General features: G+C 45.8%; 1 protein-coding gene across 1 annotated transcript in view; it reads right to left on the bottom strand.

Moving 5' to 3' along the window:
* Positions 1-208: 208 nt before the first annotated feature.
* The window catches only part of LOC144160049 (alpha-1,6-mannosyl-glycoprotein 2-beta-N-acetylglucosaminyltransferase-like), a 34,673-nt gene continuing 17,730 nt past the window's right edge, over positions 209-17,151 (bottom strand). Inside the window, exons 6-9 of the mRNA XM_077691669.1 lie at positions 9,487-9,562; positions 6,351-6,440; positions 3,729-3,853; positions 209-800 (exon numbers count right to left, since the gene is read on the bottom strand). Of these exons, the coding sequence (XP_077547795.1) occupies positions 602-800; positions 3,729-3,853; positions 6,351-6,440; positions 9,487-9,562 (490 nt within the window). The 3' untranslated portion in view covers positions 209-601. The remainder of the gene's footprint in view (positions 801-3,728; positions 3,854-6,350; positions 6,441-9,486; positions 9,563-17,151) is intronic.

The raw sequence follows: 17,151 nt of genomic DNA, 5'->3' as shown, positions 1-17,151 counted from the left end.
TTAGCGCGCCATTTTTTAAAAACTAACGTTCAAAATCACGCATAGCACGCTACATATTTAGCCAGTTTTTATTTCTTCTCACTCCGCTTATTTGTTTATCTATTAATTGTTTTTTATTGTTTTTAAAGCCTACTTATTTATTCACTTACTCTCACTCCGTGAATTGTATTACCGTATTTCCGAACAAACATCCTAAATAAACGTGTTAGCGAAAACAGACTCCTGGCATTTCACGCGCGTGGGCGCCATTTTTTAAACCAGCGCACAAACTCACGCAAGGAGCATTGCGTATTTAGGCCTAGTACCGCGGTCGCATTGTATTACCGGCCATTCATTTATTCTCGAAAGCGTGAATTATTTTCATAGTGTCGCTGTAAAAACATCAATTAATAGACGAATTTAGCGAACACCCACATCCTATTTCAGGTCCGATAGCGCCATTTTTAAAACCAACGCAAAAAGTCAAAAATATTCCAACTGACAGACAAAACCAAACAGACACCGACAAAGCCAAAGCGGTGCAGAACAAAGTACAAGTCCATAACGCAGTGTAGTCCGCGCACAGTACGCAGTGTGAACGAGTCCGTGGGCCGATGATCCCTCATAGAGTCAACTCGGAACAGAGTTGATGGTCGCGGACGTCGGCCCAGCCACCGCTGAGTTTCGGAATCCTGTAAAACTTGGGTGGGGCGGCTTGCAGCGCCTTGATGCCCTCCGATCCGAAGCCGCCCTGAGGGATGGAATTGAGGGCCCTCTGCAGCAGTGTACCGGGCTTCCTTTTGGGTTGGGGGTGCATCCCACTGGAACCAAAGAGTGGAGGGGGCGCGTTTCAGCAATCACTCCAAAAAAAGTGGCTCAGATTTAACGCTTCTAAAAAAAATTAGCAGTGGCTTAGCTCGGCTATGCCAGGGTATACGTAGCGTGAGCTAAGGTTTAGCAATCCAATCCAATCCAGTCAAGTACAGTCCAGTCACTGCTCCTCGCGCGTACGCAGCACGGCTCCCCAGGTGCCACGCGAAGCGGCTATCAAGCGGCTCCGGCGCACCGTCAGACTTGGCTACTGCGCAACGGAGGCGATCAGCTGGACATGCGCTGGCGCCAGTGCGTCTGTCACGGCTATGACGTCACTCCTCCGAAATGCGCAGACTGGTGAATGTGCAGATCCAATTCTACACACCCGTACTCCAATACAATCAAATCTAATCTATTCCAATGCAATCAAATTTAATCCATTCCAATACACTCCGATCCGATCCAATCCAACGATTCAATCTAATCTAATCCAATGCTTCTGGCGCTTGCGCAGCACGGCCCTTCAAGGTCCACGCGAAAGTACTCAACCTCGGCCAGTGTAGCTTACGCTACAAAAAGACGATAGTCGACTGGTGCCCCTGCCAGGTAAATACCTCCCTTTTCTTTCACGCTTACCTCTCATGCCGTTCCTCTCCCGTCTCGTTCCTCCCAAGATGAACACGCTAGAGGTTTGCTCAAGTCAATTTAAATTTACCGCGTTTTCACTGCGCCAAGTCGGGTGCCTCGATGCCAGCGCTGCCGTACGGCGGAGGCGCGCGTGAATCGAGGCACCCTACTACGAAGTTTATGGAACCACGAGGCGCTACTCCACGAGCGTTCCAAGCGGAACGTGGAACCTATCTAGTGGAACCTTTCATTGCTGTTGCCGTTTGATTTCTGAAATGTCGCCAGGAGCTATAGCGGGGCGGACAGCCGCAGGCGACGGTTTTGTGTAGTTGATGTAGCATTTTATTTGCTCTCGCAAAAACCAAGCATCCGTGAATTTTTTAATAACGAAACAATGCAGATATCGCTTATGTATTGATTTGCTGCCTCATATTTGCGTAATGTCTTGTTCTTGCTCAACAATGTTGACAAGTATGAACATTCACACCGGACTTAGACGTTTAGATTTGGCTGTGGATATATAAGACTATTGTGCAGCTTCTGTTTCAATTTGGCCGGGTGACTGAATCAAGTCACAGACAGACAGGCAGACAGGCAAGCAGACCACAATTTCTGCGTTTAAGTAGCCCAAGAAAGACTGTCGTGTTTAATCGCTATCCCGAGCAAAAGCGAAGACTGTGTACAGAGTGTTTCGTGCAAGCTGGCGAAGCATTCCACGGTTAACATTATAACAGAAATACAATAGAATCTCGATGAACGGAAACAGCTTAAACGGAACTGCCGCTTAAACGAAACAGCAGCCTGTAAAATGTTTGGTTTTGTATTCAGATAACGTAAAAAAAAACTTTCGGTAATCGGAACTAAAATTTCCGCGTCATCGCGTAAACGGCACCGAAACTGGAACTTCTTATCAGGCCGATTGCTGTGAGCGTCAGCTGCTGAAGATTGTGATCTTCAAGTTGCAGTTTCAAGGTCTCAAATAAAACAAATGGATGCCTTTTACCGCGCAGTGACTAATTGTTGTCAAATAAACTTCGTGAATGCTGTGCCTAAATCTCTTGTAGTTTTTTTTTTTTTTTTTTTTTTTGCTTTCTGAACTTCACCTGCTCCATTCACCTTCTAGTGCTTAGTGTCCCATGAAATGGTATTATAACAGTGTGTATGCACATAAATTTACACTTTTGCAAATCCCTCGCAGTAAGCAAAACTCCTGTTAAATGGAACCAATTATTTCGGTCTCTTGAAGTTCCGTTTACCCAGAGTCTAGTGTATGTGGGTTAAACGATTGACAACCAGAAAGAGGCAAATGGCGAAACCTTCGCGCCAAATATTTTCAGTAAAACGCCAGAACTTTTCACAGCCTTTCCGGCTACTTCTTTCATTCGGGGTATAGCCGCAACATGTCGCAATAGTTGCCCGCAGGCAGTGCAGCAGCTTCGCGCGGCAGGAAGAGATCATGTCTGCACAACCCAACTTCCTTCTCGTAGCACGCCTTGTTGACTTCATTCGGTACTGACACGAAATCATATCATCATCACATTTTATTTTCTCAAGGACCCCGCAAGGGGGTATTACATAAGGGGTGGATATAACGAGTATAAAAGAACGTTTGCCACATAAGCGGTTGATACACAGGATATAAAGAACATTTGCTACCTAAGGGGCGGGTTAAGTTTGAGAAGCCAATTTTTACACCACTCTTGAATGCTATTCAGATCGTTTTTTAGGGTTACTTGATCGGAAGCATTAGCTATTGTATGGTAAATCACGCAATCGTCGACGAACATGAGGATTTTGCAAGACACAGTTAGCGGTAGTTCATTTATGTAGACGAGAAAATAAGGGGACCGAGGACACACCCTTGCGGTACTCCTGACGTTACTTCGAGAGGTTCAGAGGACTAGTTATGTACGTGCACGAATTGAGAACGATTAGCCAAAATGATTTAATTCATTGTAGCACGTTAGCGTCGAGATTTAGCCCGGATAACTTCTGTATTAGTTTACTGTATCAAATTCTTTTGCGTAGTCAAGAAAAATGGCGTCAGTCTGCAAGTTTGTGTCAAGATTTGTATCTATGTCGGGAAGAAGAAAAAATCAAATGGATCATATTACATCGCTGCTTTCGCGGTGGTGCTGCTTCCTGCCATGACACAAACAAACAGCACGCGCGAATAGAGTCGACATCAGTGACTGCGCCGGCGGCAGTCTGCTTAGAAAAGAGAGCAAGATTTCCCTGTTCCTACGGTGCATCACTTCGTCATACCATGTATTTGGGAACACGCGGGAAAAAGTGGCATATTTTCTCGCCTGTCTCCGATGTGGTAGACCCTGCTCACACTCAGGCTCACGGCGAGGCTTCCAGGTGGAAAGCACGTGCCCGCTATGCCAGTCAGCGTGAGATCCCAGTTGTAGTCGTCGTACGTGCAGAATGCCTGCGACCATTGGAAGCCGGGCAATGAAACTCCTTGGAACAGCGGTCGAAATATAAAAAAGAATTGCAGAACAGCGCTAAAAAATACGACCATGCACTCCATACGGATGGTTAAAGGAGCCACGTAAACTAAAGGCAACTTTCTTTAGTTTGATATACGTAAGCTTCACGACCTCACTCAACTCTATTTCACCCACGAAAGACGTTTGCCCCTTCTGGGCTGGGGCTGTTGGCGTCTCCTGCCGTCGTCGTATATATAATCGTCGTATCACGTAGTCACGGCACTAACACACCTTGAAACTCGTGTACGCCTCGCGCTAGAACGTAACGCCTACTACAAAACACCGGAACGCTCGTTTACGCCTGCCGCTGGAGCGCTTCGTTGATTGTTTGTAGGGTTTAACGCGCCGGCGCAACGCAGGCGATGAGGCGCGCCGTAGTGGAGGGCTCCGGATTAATTTGGACTACCTGGGGATCTTTAACGTGCGCCGAAACCTCGTACACGCCGGCGTTTTTGCTTTTCGCCTCTATCAGAAAAGCGGCCGCCGCGGCCGGGAATCGAACCCGCGACCTCGTGCTCAGCAGTGCAACGCCTTAGCCACTGAGCCACCGCGGTGGGTTGGATCGCTTCGTGACGCGTACTTAAACACCGGAACACTCGTTTACGCCTCGCGCTAGAAAGCTTCGTGCTTCAAAGACAAGTGACTGTTACAGCAAAGCTGTATACCTCTAACCCCCAACGGTTTCATCTCCGTTGGCAAAAACGCCAAGGCGCCAAGAATACACTTGTACACGACATGCTTCGCCCCTCCACAGGTTTCTCTTTAGTGGAGATGGCCGTGGTTTTTTTTACCGAAAAAATGCAAGAAGTGTTAAAAAAACTTTTAAATTTCGTGGTACAGTGACGTGTTATGGGCAGGAGTGACATCATATGGGCCACCACTGTAAACATAATTTGAAGTATGCTAACTGCACGTTGACATTCAAGTGATGCGATGAAACGAGGCCACACTTCAATCTTCCGGTCATGTGTCTTATACGCGATGGGTTAGATCGCCAATAGCACAGACAAGATTCTGTGACATCATACCAAAATTGCTATGACGTCACAGTGCTCTGACATCCGTGCTATGACGTCACGGAAAGTGGCTAAGGAGTCGCCACTGCTTCGCACATTTTCTTTAATATCCAGTATTTGTTCGAAATTTGCGATGAAATTGGTATCATTGTTTTTGGGACAAAGCAGTTTTGTAGTGAACCAAACTTCTATTTTGTCTTCACTTGCCCCTTTAACCAGCGAAGATGTAACGTGCTGCCGCTGTTTACCAGTGTGTTTCGCTCTCTACAATGCGCCGGTTCCACTTCCAGTGTCACCAGTGGCGGTATTCTCGTAACTGTCCCTTTTGAAAACGTCCCTTTTGCATCCCTTTCATCGTGACGTAACTTCCGGTTAAGAGGTGGACGTTAGCAGCGTGGAGGAAGGTTGGCAGTAGGTTTGCCGCACTTGCGTTACGTCACTTCCGGTTGTTGGCTTTTAGCCAATCAGGGCTCGCCAAAATGGACACTTTTGAAAGGGACGCAAAAGGGACAAAACTCGAGAATACCGCCCCAGATGCGAGCGTGCATCTACGTCGTTTATAAACCTAGCCAATCCATCTCTCCTCACTTCTAAATCCTCCCCAACCTGCTTTTTTACGCATGCGCATGTGGTTGCGCAGGAGCAGTTTTCTGCGTACACGAAGCTACCGCATTTTTCTTTGACATGGCCATTTAAAGCTTCGCTTTAAAAGACAGGGACACAGCAAATGCAGGAAAATGCTGCGAAATTCTTCGTGCATTAACAAATACGTTGGCCTGATCACACCTCTGAAGGTTATGCACCGGTCCCCACGCCCAAAAGCAAGATTCGCCAAGAGTTTCAACACATAAACTGTGATGTTATTGCTAGCCCGGGAGGTGGCGCCCCATTGAAGTTTTAAGAAGTGGGGGATCACGAGAGAAAAGTTCTTTGATAATACCAAAGGGAGTGGATTTCTTTTTGAAGTCCGGACGGGCTACGTGCGAACAAAAACGCTTATCCGCGAGCCGGCACTGGAAGAACGGTGCGCAGGTTGCCGGCAGGGAGCCAGAAACCATGCGACATATCGTAACGGAGTGCAAAGGTCCAGTCCTCGGTGAGGAAGACATCCAGCTTCCCGAAGCCCCTGGCTTTAAGGGTAAAGGGAAAGTAATTTGGACAGCAGTAGCGGTTAGTAAAATAAAGTTAAAGTGTTGGTGGGAAAAGAGCAGAGAAGAATCCGAGAAGACATACGAATAAAGAAGTCAGACTAACATGAAAATTTCAAAAAGGTTTTTTTTTTTTTTTCAATGGCGAGGAGATTGTGCACTGGCGTTACGACTAAGGTCGCTGTGTAACGCCACCCCGTTACAAAGGAGAAGCCAACAAGCATAGTCATCATCATCATCATCAGGTAAATGCAGTTTCAGTGCATACTCACGTTGGAACAGTTCCGTATGGCCTGCCAGGTGTCGCGGGTTATGATGATGCCTAGGTTGTTGGTGTTGTTCTTCCACAAGCGGAGGTCCACCTGCACATCAATTGTAGAGCTGCTTTCAGTAATGTCTGTACAGGGCATGCCAGAAAAGCGATAGAAGGCACCAGACGTCTTGCCGCAACCGGTGCCTGATGTGTTGTGTGCGCGTGATTCGGCCTCTTCCGAGAGGAGCGCGATGCATAATGATGATGGTGCAGGGCAGCCAATGATGGCGATGGGCGTTCCAGTGGTGATGATGATACCGCTACAAATGTACTTTCCTCTTTGATGGAAGCTATCAAGTTAGTCCTCAACGCGATATTGCAAAGTCAAAAAATATAGTTCCAGAAATGGACCATCAATACAAGTTTGCTCGAGTCAAAGGTTGCTATGGGGAATAACAAAAATGAAAACTGCGCGTAATTATACTATTATATTGTAAGAAACGCCGATAGGGATTCATTGTCTAAAGGCTCTTCCTAGGTTCATTGTACGCTGTTACCGGACGGTGCAAGACGCCGGCCCGTACGGATTGTCTCGAGTTGGCTGATGCTATCCAAAAAGCACTACATTCACAAGGACACAGCGTCATTTATTTTTCTCTGGTAGCAAAGAAAACCAAAAAACGTTGCTTATTCTCATATTTAACTATGCGCTGGAAAATGAAGGGAATGCAGGAAACATCGGATCACCTCCTCTATCTGGAACAATGAGAGCCAATCCCAGGCAATTCTAGCCAGTGAAAACCTAAGCTTGCGATTACTGTCTGAAACAAGTGTGAAAGTAACGACAATATACGTTTCACAAGGTTTAACACGGAAGCCAATTTTCAGTTTTTGTCGGACTGCGTTAGTGTTAACACGGAGTCAGCATACTGGCAATCACTTTTTTTTTTGTCTGGATTAAGCTGCCTCCCCAAAAATATTGGATTTAAACAGGTTCATGTAGCGAGCGGGTAATTTAATAGCTGTTCCTTTCCATCCCCGCTGCGCTGGTCACCGTTATTCTGACTGAGGAAAAAAGCCAAAACATTTCCGCATCGAAATTTCTCCGCACGTTAAAGATGCCTTATATAGTGGTCCAAATTGATCGTGACCCTTCCCAGCGACACGCCCTCATAGCAAAAGTGTACGTTCGGAAAGTAACAATTCAAGAACTTTAATTCCGATCATCTAAATGCAACTAAATCTCTAATTATTGCATTGTTTCCAACCAAACAACATTAAAGAAACCTATGAATTGCACAGCCTTTCGAAGAAAGCAAAGTTGGGTGTTGTCTTCAGTGCTACATAAAGTCTACATGGGCTGCAACTTATGCGTTAAAATGGCAAAATAAGCCCGAAAACCGGCATTTTCCCAAGCTGAATGGTTAGCATGAAATACAATATGGCGATTTTTCTGACTGTCACAAAAAAATTGTCATGTTCGAACGTTTGCCGGAACGTTGTGTGCTATGACGTCGTATACTCTTCATCTCGCGAAGAGAAGAAATTACCAGTGGCTTAGCTCGGCTATGCCAGGATATACGTAGCGTGAGCGTAAGGTTCAGGTGGTTATTCTTATCTTTCTTGGTTGTGTAGGATTAGCTTGATTATTATGCCTACTGCTGCTTCAATGACACATACACGGTATACGCATTATGTGACACATGTTATCAAGCGACTTCGGCCCAGCATCAGACTTGGCTACTGCGCAACGGAGGCGCACAGCTGGGCACGCGCCGGCGCCAGTGCGCCTGCAGCTGCTATGACGTCACTCCTCTGGAATTGCGCAGACCGGCGAATGTGCAGACCCAATCCTCTACACACATGTACTCCAATTGAATTGGATTTCCAATCCAATCTAATCCAATTGAATCCAATCCAATTCAATCCAATGCTCCTCGCGCTAGCGCAGCACGGCCCTTCAAGATCCACGCGAAACTACTCAACTTCGGCCAGTGTAGCTTACGCTACAAAAACCGGTTTTAAATTTGGCCTATGACTCCTCTTCGTCCGAACAAAGAAAACTCTCGCCTGCAAGCATCTCGCCGGCTATTTTGCCAGGATACGGGAAAATATCATGAGCCCATTCGTAACACCGTTAATCTTGCTCTTGGCGCATTATGAGAAAAATGCCATAGGGCAATTCGGCGAGAAGATGTTGGGTAGCGGTGTTGCGTAAGTTTTGCCAACATGCCTTTTTCTAGCCCGACTGACCGGAGTGCTGTTAAAAAAGACACTAAAGGCTGAATAAAACGTTGTTTTAAATGAAAGATCATACATTTCTTAGTTCTCTCGGTGTTTTTTTTTAACGAGTCACGATGCTTTATTTCCTGAGAAATAAGTAAATAAAGCTGGCATTTCTTTCCCTCGTTTTTCTGTAATATTTTTTTGTGACGTAGTAGACATTGCGTCACAAAATTGGAGCGACGCATGCCGGTGCGGCCCAAAGAGTGAATGGTTGGCGCTGTGGCACTCTCACGCCGACAACGGCGGCTTTTACGTCTCCAAGTCATGGCCGACCTCGACAACATTTCCCCGTAGAAGAGGCTGGCTTGGACTTCTATTATTTGCCACCTATGCTTTTAAATGCTTGAGCGGCGGGTATGCCTGCCTATACCGGCCTCCCAGATCCTATCGAGCCGGCTGCGAGCAAAGCCTCTTCTGAAGTGACAAGCCAACAAGTAAGCATAAAGGCACAGGACGCGGATCGTTCAATGTTCCCTCCCCCGGTCATTGTACCCTTGTTTAAGCATCGTGCTATGTCTATGCCCATTTTCATTTGATTGTAAGCGATGAGGCGCGCCGTAGTGGAGGGCTCGGCATTAATTTTGATCACCTGGGGATCTCTAACGTGCGCCGAAATCTCGTACACACGGGCGTTTTCGCTTTTCGCCTCCATCAGAAAAGCAGCCGCCGCTGCCGGGAATCGAGCCCGCGTCCTCGTGCTCAGCAGCACAACGCCTTAGCCACTGAGCCACCGCGGCGGGTTCTAGGCCCATTTTTGTTTGCAACTCGACAAATGATCACCACTCCTCCGAGCTGCGGAAACGGTTTGAAAATTTATTTCACAGCTTCCGAGTAAAAATATAATCGCTCCTAAAATCCACTTAGCTCACCTTGTCAACCATGTGGCTAGCGGTGGCTCCTCTCATGTTTCCCACCATGCAAAGGCACAGGTTTCGGCCACATAAGCTGCGAGCAGAGAAGGAAGCAAGGAACGCCACCCTTACTTGGTGTACTAACTTACTAATCGACAAACTTACTTTCAAAAGGTGGCCAACCAATCGCTACGCACAATTTCCCTGTACAGGTCAACTTAGGAAAAGCCTGGTGCCCCGCTTGTAAGTGGTCCTTAAAGGGCCCCTGAGATGAGGTTTTCTGGGGGTCGATGGTATCGGAGTGCAACGGCTATTTCTTGAACTAATCTGTGACGTCCTAGTTCGCCGTTGATTTAAGTATTTTTTACTAGCAATAAAAACATCATAAAGCTACAAAGAACATCTTTCGTGTCCGTTTCCGTTTATGCAGTGCAGATATTTGCGTTATACCGAAGTGTAAAGCGATTACACACTCGGCTCGACGCTCACCTGTTCTTGGTGGAAGGATACAGTGAGCGCTGGAGCAACCAACGGCTCAGCGCTCCGTTTCTGTACTTGGCTGCTGTACCCGAAAGGATTCTTTGCACCCTCATCTGTGTTTCGAGCGTAGCCTCGACGTTGTTTCAGTTATGAGGAATGTTGAGTGGCAACAAGAAGGAAATGAAAGCTACACATTCCAATGGATAAAGAATATTCACAAAATTCCGGACCACTTTCCCACCAACTACTACACGTCACAGTTTATCACCGGACACGGTAGATTCCCGTTTTATTTTCATAGCTTCGCCATTATTAATAATAACATATGCAAATGTAACCTACCAGCAGACAGTTTTGACCACTATTTACAGGACTGCCCAATAACAAACAAACACAGAGAACAACTTCTTGTTATCCATAGAAATCATCTCGTAAGAAGGAAACCAGAGCTAATAAAACATACAGAAACATTAAAAACTTTAGAAGAAATGACAATACTAATTAACGCTAACATTCAACAAAATTTCACCATGCCGTAACTGTGGGCAGGGGCAAATCAAGACGTGAGCGTGAGTTACTTGAGGCGTTTTTTATAAGAAAAAACAAGAAGACATGTGTCAGCGTTCCTTCGGTGGTTCTAACAGATAAAGAATTTCACTTCCTAGATGTATAAAGTTGTCTCTTCATGCTGTCAAGGTGTGCGCGTGCGCGTGGTTTTTGCATATAAGTGTATCGTAGTTTCCCGATTAAATCAGTTGGTAGTCCAGCGTTGTGTTTGTGTCCCTCCTTCTCTTGTCCTGCGTGTGCTTGCCGCTGGTTTCTTTTTTGCAACAGTATGAACCAACAAGCCCAGCATTTCACTCTCTTGAACAATATTAACCCCTCAAATATTTTGTCACAATTTCACTCACACGCAGAAACAAATTCAGCGGCAAATAACGCGATAATAGTTTTTAGATCTTTTGTATTTATCATTGTTCTGTAGTGAGTCATTTTCTGCGTAATTATCATATTAATTACCTTTTTACATTTTTTTATTTTAAATCCAAACATCCATATTCAATGTATTTAATTTACCCGTTATACCTCGGTGGAACGGGAAGGGTTTCAGTTCATGAGCCCGTTTAATAAAGTTATGAGGTTGTAACGAGCGGCGCGCCAAGAGAGCGCCGCGCCGACGATGAAGGCGGGAGCTCCTCACGCAGTGCTTGGACGACGCTGGGCACTCACTGCTCGTTATCACGAGGCGCACGCTCACGTGCGCTCACGCTTGCTGAATAAATCAGTTCCAGCCTAACGCTGTCGCGGCTGATTGTCTCTGCGCCGGTCGTGACAAGGTGAAGAGCATGCGCAACGCGTAACGACAGCTCCTGCCAAAGAGTCATTTCATTGCTTGCCATTAAGTCATGATCGCAGGAAAGTCAGGTTTGGTGTGCCCGGCCTTCTGAATGAACTTTGCTGCCTAGTGTCCTTAGCGCGCTTTACCGATTACCGTGTTAGCGGAAGCAAGGGTAGCCGTTTACCGCTGAAAACAAAAGAACTGCACTCTGCGGTTTCTACATTACTGCTTACCGGCTGCCAAGTAGAGACATCTGGCGAATTCGTATCAAAGTAAATGACACAAAAGTTTGTTGCCCAGAACTGTTAAATAGCTTGAAGCTTGGACGTTTTAGCTAAAACTCTTATAATAGATATAATTTCCTTTCAAAAGACTCATATACTTCTACTTAGAGCTTAAAAAAAGAAAACATGACGTCGACGCTGCCATATTGTGGGAACAATTAGCACCAAGTAATGCATTAACCTGAATTCACGCCTACGCTAAATATTTCGACATAAAATGAGTAAGATATATCGTAATAATTCCGCAGTTACCTATATTACCTTGCCCAACACGATTTTAAAAGCGTAAAAGAGCTTTGCTAGTTTATAAACGCATCTGAACCATTGGAAGCGTGGGAGGCTAGGGTAGGGGCGGAGATTTTGCTTGCTCTTCTGAAAAAATTGTCATTTATCGTACTCCTGATCATCATTGAGCAAGAACGTAAGAAACAACATCAACTAATATTACTTGTATGAAGCGCCGAGCGCAGTGCATTTGCTGTACCATAAAGTTCCGAAAGAACGCCCACCCAAAGTACAGTGATATCAAGTGAAAATACGACATGGGCGAACTTTCGGGTCAGGTTGAAATAATAAACTTCATTTGATTTGATTTTGATTTGATTTAGGTGCGCAAAACTACGAAAAGGTTACTGCGCACACCTCTACTGCGCACACCTCGGCACGCGCCGGCGCCAGTGCGTCTGCCGCGGCTATTACGCAACACAATCCAACACAATCCACTTTAATCCAATCCAAATCAAAATCCAAATCCAAATCCAATGCAATTCAAGCTAAGCCAAGCCAAGCCAAGCCAAGCCAATCTAATCCAATGCCCTTCGCGCTTGCGCAGAACGGCCTTTCACGGCCCACGCGAAACTGCTCAACCTTGGCCAGTGTAGCTTAGGCTACAAAATTAAAGCCGTTCCCCTCAACGTGAACGCTGCCGGAAGTGCAGAGCAGTGATTTGCCATAATGGGCTCTAGCGCCGTTATCCGCTCACTGCTGCCACCCAATGCAATTCAGACTTCCCTCCTCCGCAGTGCTCGCGCGCGCCCTGCCTGAAACAGCGCCAGCGTGAGTTCTTTTTGGTGCTTGCTTTTCCTCCCGCACGTGCCGGTGTCGCACGAGTTGCACCGCAACTTTTTTCCGCTTACTATTGTAAAAACCAACCCAACGAGCGTTCCTAACTGAATGAACGCGGACGCTGCTGATTAATTACGTATATTTGGCCTCAAATGTACCTGCAGTTTTCTTTGCGCCAAACAACTGGGATATGTATGACAAGCACCAGCGATTCATGAGTTTCGAACGGTTATGGCTATATAAACCGCTAGGTCTGCGGGACGCCGTGACGACAGAACGCCGTGTGGCTCTACTTGGGTCCAGCGAGCGAGCTACAACGGCAAGGCGAGCCCCTAGAGTGCTCTTCACTTAAAATTCTCCTACAAAGAGCTGTCAGAAACAGTCAGAAAAAGGAGCGTTGGAATCTCTTATCGAACTCGGTAAAAGATGTCAGGGCGTTCCACTGTCCCCCAACTCTAGCTCACGTGAACTCTCAGTATCTGGTGAAAAAACGACGGGTGGATTTGTTCTTAAGTATTGCCGGTGGAGAGCCCGAGGAGCCTGAAGAGTTGTGATTCGAACTGCCTTCCTTGATCGGTTGTGACCATACCTCGGCAAAGTTGGCGCGGCTCACTCAAACTCACTCACATTTTTTTTTTCGAATCACCACTCACTCAAACTCATACTCAATGCTGAGCAGCACATCTGCGCTCACTCAAACTCAAACTCACATTGAGCGCAAAACTCAGAACTCACTCGGACTCAAACTCAAAATGTACTCAAACTCAAAATGAATTCAGGACACAAATGGCCTCACAGAGATTGAGGCAGTGAGAGAGTGAGAGTGAGAGTGTGAGAGTGAGAGTGAGAGTGAGTGTGAGTGCGAGAGTGTGAGAGTGTGAGAGTGAGAGTGTGAGTGTGAGAGTGAGAGTGAGAGTGAGAGTGAAAGTGAGAGTGAGAGTGATAGTGTGAGTGAGAGTGACAGTGAGAGAGAGTGAGAGTGTGGGTGTGAGTGAGAGTGAGAGTGAGTGTGAGTGAGAGTGTGAGTGAGAGTGTGAGTGTGTGAGAGTGTGAGAGTGTGAGAGTGTGCGTGTGAGTGTGCGTGTGAGTGTGCGTGTGAGTGAGAGTGAGTGAGAGTGTGAGTGTGAGTGTGAGTGAGAGTGAGAGTGTGAGTGAGAGTGAGAGTGAGAGTGTGAGTGAGGGTGAGAGTGAGAGTGTGAGTGAGAGTGAGAGTGTGAGTGAGAGTGAGAGTGAGAGTGACAGTGTGAGTGTGAGTGAGAGTGAGAGTGTGAGTGAGAGTGTGAGTGTGAGTGTGAGTTAGAGTGAGAGTGAGAGTGAGAGTGTGAGTGGGAATGGGAGTGGGAGTGGGAGTTTGAGGTGAGTGTGAGTGTGAGTGTGAGTGAGAGTGTGAGTGTGAGTGTGAGTGTGAGTGAGTGTGAGTGAGCGTGTGAGTGTGAGTGTGAGTGTGTACCTTTTGCTATATCCTCATAATTATAACCAGAAAGCATTTTTATATTTGTCCCACGTGATCCCCCTCGACGAGACCTTTAATTTGATACCCCACACACCCTAGCAGGGTCATATGGAATTCAAACCAGCCAAATTAACCATGACTCTCATGACTAACCAGGACGCATTATTTAAATGTCCGACATGATTCTCCTCACTGGAACCTTTAATTTGACGCCCCAAATGCTTCAGCGGCCACAGCTTGAATTTAACCCAATCTATGACTCATAATGACTATCTCATGATTCGAACTACGAAGCCTTTTTTTATTTGTACCACGTGATTCCCCTCGTCAAGACCGTAAATTTGATACCCTACACGCCCTAGCGGGGTCACTTCGAATTTTACCCCAATATAAGACTCGCCATGACAATCTCATGGTGATGATGATTATGATGATTGATGATTTCTATTGGTTTCCCCTTTGTATCGGGGTGATGACATGTCATCTTACCAAAAAAGACTAATATACCTATGTTTTACACTTTTGGTTCAATACTAGCGCTGCTTAGGGCAGGCACAAAAAGCTTATTAGGCACAAAATACTTTTTTTTTTCTGTTACAAGTGGTAACTGTCCTAGGCAATATTCCCCTCTCTGCTTTTCGTCCACCAGCATTCTAATCTTCTTTTCGGCCCCTCGACAGCCTTGAAGTTAACTTCCTCTGTGATACCTTTAAATCCTAGGGCTTCTGACAGCCCAATATTCCCTTCATGTAGATTTGGATGGATACCCTCACATTCTAGCACGATGTGCCGCATAGTTTGTTTCTTTTCAGCAGACCACGCATACCCCATCATTTTGTGAATACTTCCCCACAAAACTCTTAGTTCGCAAGCAACCTGCTCTAGCCTCAAAAAGCAAAGCACTGCCCTGGGAATTATCGTAGAAATTTTCCTTTCTGATGTTCATCTTCTCAGCCCTGTACATCTCTAACGACGTTTTGGCTTCCATTTTTCCCTCCATTTATTCGTTTCAATCTGCCTTGCCTCTTTTTTGGTTACCTTGGCTGTTTTGGATTCCCCACTGTTCTTTCCGTATTTCATCGTTAGCCTTCTAGTCTTTCTTAACCACTGCGTGTCCACGCTTTTCAAGTATAGGTACCTAAAAAGCTTAGCTGCCCACCTTCGTTGATCCATTGCCCTCAACCTCTTCTCAAAGCATATTTTACTCTGAGCTTCTCTAACTTCAAACGACGCCCAGCCCATATCTCCCTGAACTGCTTCGTTAGTTGTTTTTCCATGCGCGCCTAAGGCCAGACGTCCTACCGTTCTCTGGTTTACTTCAAGGCGTGATAGAACGTCTGATTTTAAGCAGAGTACAGCATTCGCAAACGTGAGACCCGGAACCATTACTCCTTTCCACATTCCTCTTACTACTTCATATTTGTTATACCCCCACAGAGCTCTATGCTTCATTATAGCTGCGTTTCGCTTTCCCTTAACCTTAAGTTGCTCCTCGTGAGTACTTAAGTAGCTATCCCCTTCGTTTATCCACACTCCCAAATATTTATATTCCTTGACTCTAGGTAATTCGCCTTGCTGGATAGACACTACGTCGGTGGTAGCGTCATTGAAAACCATTATTCCTGATTTTTCTGCACCGAAATTTAACCCGCGGTCAGTGGCTTCCTGGCCGCAAATATTTATTAGCCGCTGCATATCGGTTTGGTTATCAGCTAAAAGAACAATGTCGTCTGCGTATAACATTCCCGGAATATGCTGTTGTACCACTTCGCCTTGCAGCATATGGGTTAGGCTAAACCCTACTTGACTTTCTTCCAGTTTCTTTTCTAACCCTGCCATGTAAAGCATGAACAGTATTGGGCTCAAAGGGCATCCCTGTTTCAGTCCCCGATGGATGTTGACCTGCCGGGCGCATTTCTGTCCTTCCCAAGTAAGGTGCACTCTATTGTCTTTATAGATTGCTATAAGGAACTGTACTAACTCGTCATCTAATCCCTGGAGTTTCAACATTCTCCACAGCCGTTCTCTGTTTGCGTTGTCATATGCCCCTTTAATGTCCAAGAACGTAATCCATAGTGGTCTATTCTGTGCTTTCGCAATTTCAATGCATTGCGTTATCACGAACAGATTGTCATCCAGTCGCCTGTCTTGTATAAATCCATTCTGCAGTTCCTCAAGTATTTCATTTTCTTCCATCCATGCTTGAATTTCTGATTTTATCGCCTGCATTACGAATCTATACCCCACTGACGTTACTGTGAGTGGTCTGTATGACTCAATACTGGCTTTGTCTCCTCTGCCTTTATATATTAAATTCATCCTACTTTCTAACCAGTCCTCTGGTACTTGTTTGGTTTCTATTACCTTATCTATTGCCCTCATAAACGATTCCTTACTTTTAGGTCCAAGTAGGTTTATCAGTTGCATTGGTATTCCGTCCGGGCCCACCGCTGTCTGAGGGGAAACCTTTTGCTCCGCTTTTTTCCAATCAAGGTTGCTCAAACTTATTTCCCTTTCCGCAGTCTTTTGTGGCGCTGATGTTATCGGTGCAGGTTTCCCTACCACTATTATCCTAAACTTCTCACTAATCACTCGATGAATATGCGCCAACGCGTGCTCTCCTTCTAAATGTTCCCCCTCCTCATCAATCAGGAATTTTTGATGGTTATCGTTTTTTGAGCTTAGTGATTTTACATGGTTCCAAAACTTCTTGGATGCGCTTTTGTCCTTCTTCCGTATTTCTGCCATCCATTGTTCGCTTTTCTGCTTGATCTTCGCTTGCACCATTTTCTGCACTTCTAGTTTTTTCCCACGGTAGACATCCCACTTTTGCTTCACTACCTCCGGTTCCATACTAGTTCTTTTTGCTTCTCTATGTTCTCTCGACGCCTTTCTTCGCTGGTCGATAGCCTCTTTTATTTCCTTATTCCACCAGCTTCTCGGCTTTCTCTTCCCTTTCCATCGGTTGCGTTCCTTTTCTTCATTAATCTTACCCTTTATGAACGCAATTATTTCATCGTAATCCCAATTTTTGCCTGGGTATTTATTGATTTCATCTTCCA

Source organism: Haemaphysalis longicornis, unplaced genomic scaffold (assembly GCF_048455015.1).
Source record: "Haemaphysalis longicornis isolate Haplotype H1 unplaced genomic scaffold, Haemaphysalis longicornis Haplotype H1 scaffold_10, whole genome shotgun sequence".
In the NCBI taxonomy this organism is placed as follows: Eukaryota; Metazoa; Arthropoda; class Arachnida; order Ixodida; family Ixodidae; genus Haemaphysalis; species Haemaphysalis longicornis.
Note: the sequence above shows the minus strand (reverse complement) of the source record. Positions and strands in the feature narration are given on the sequence as shown.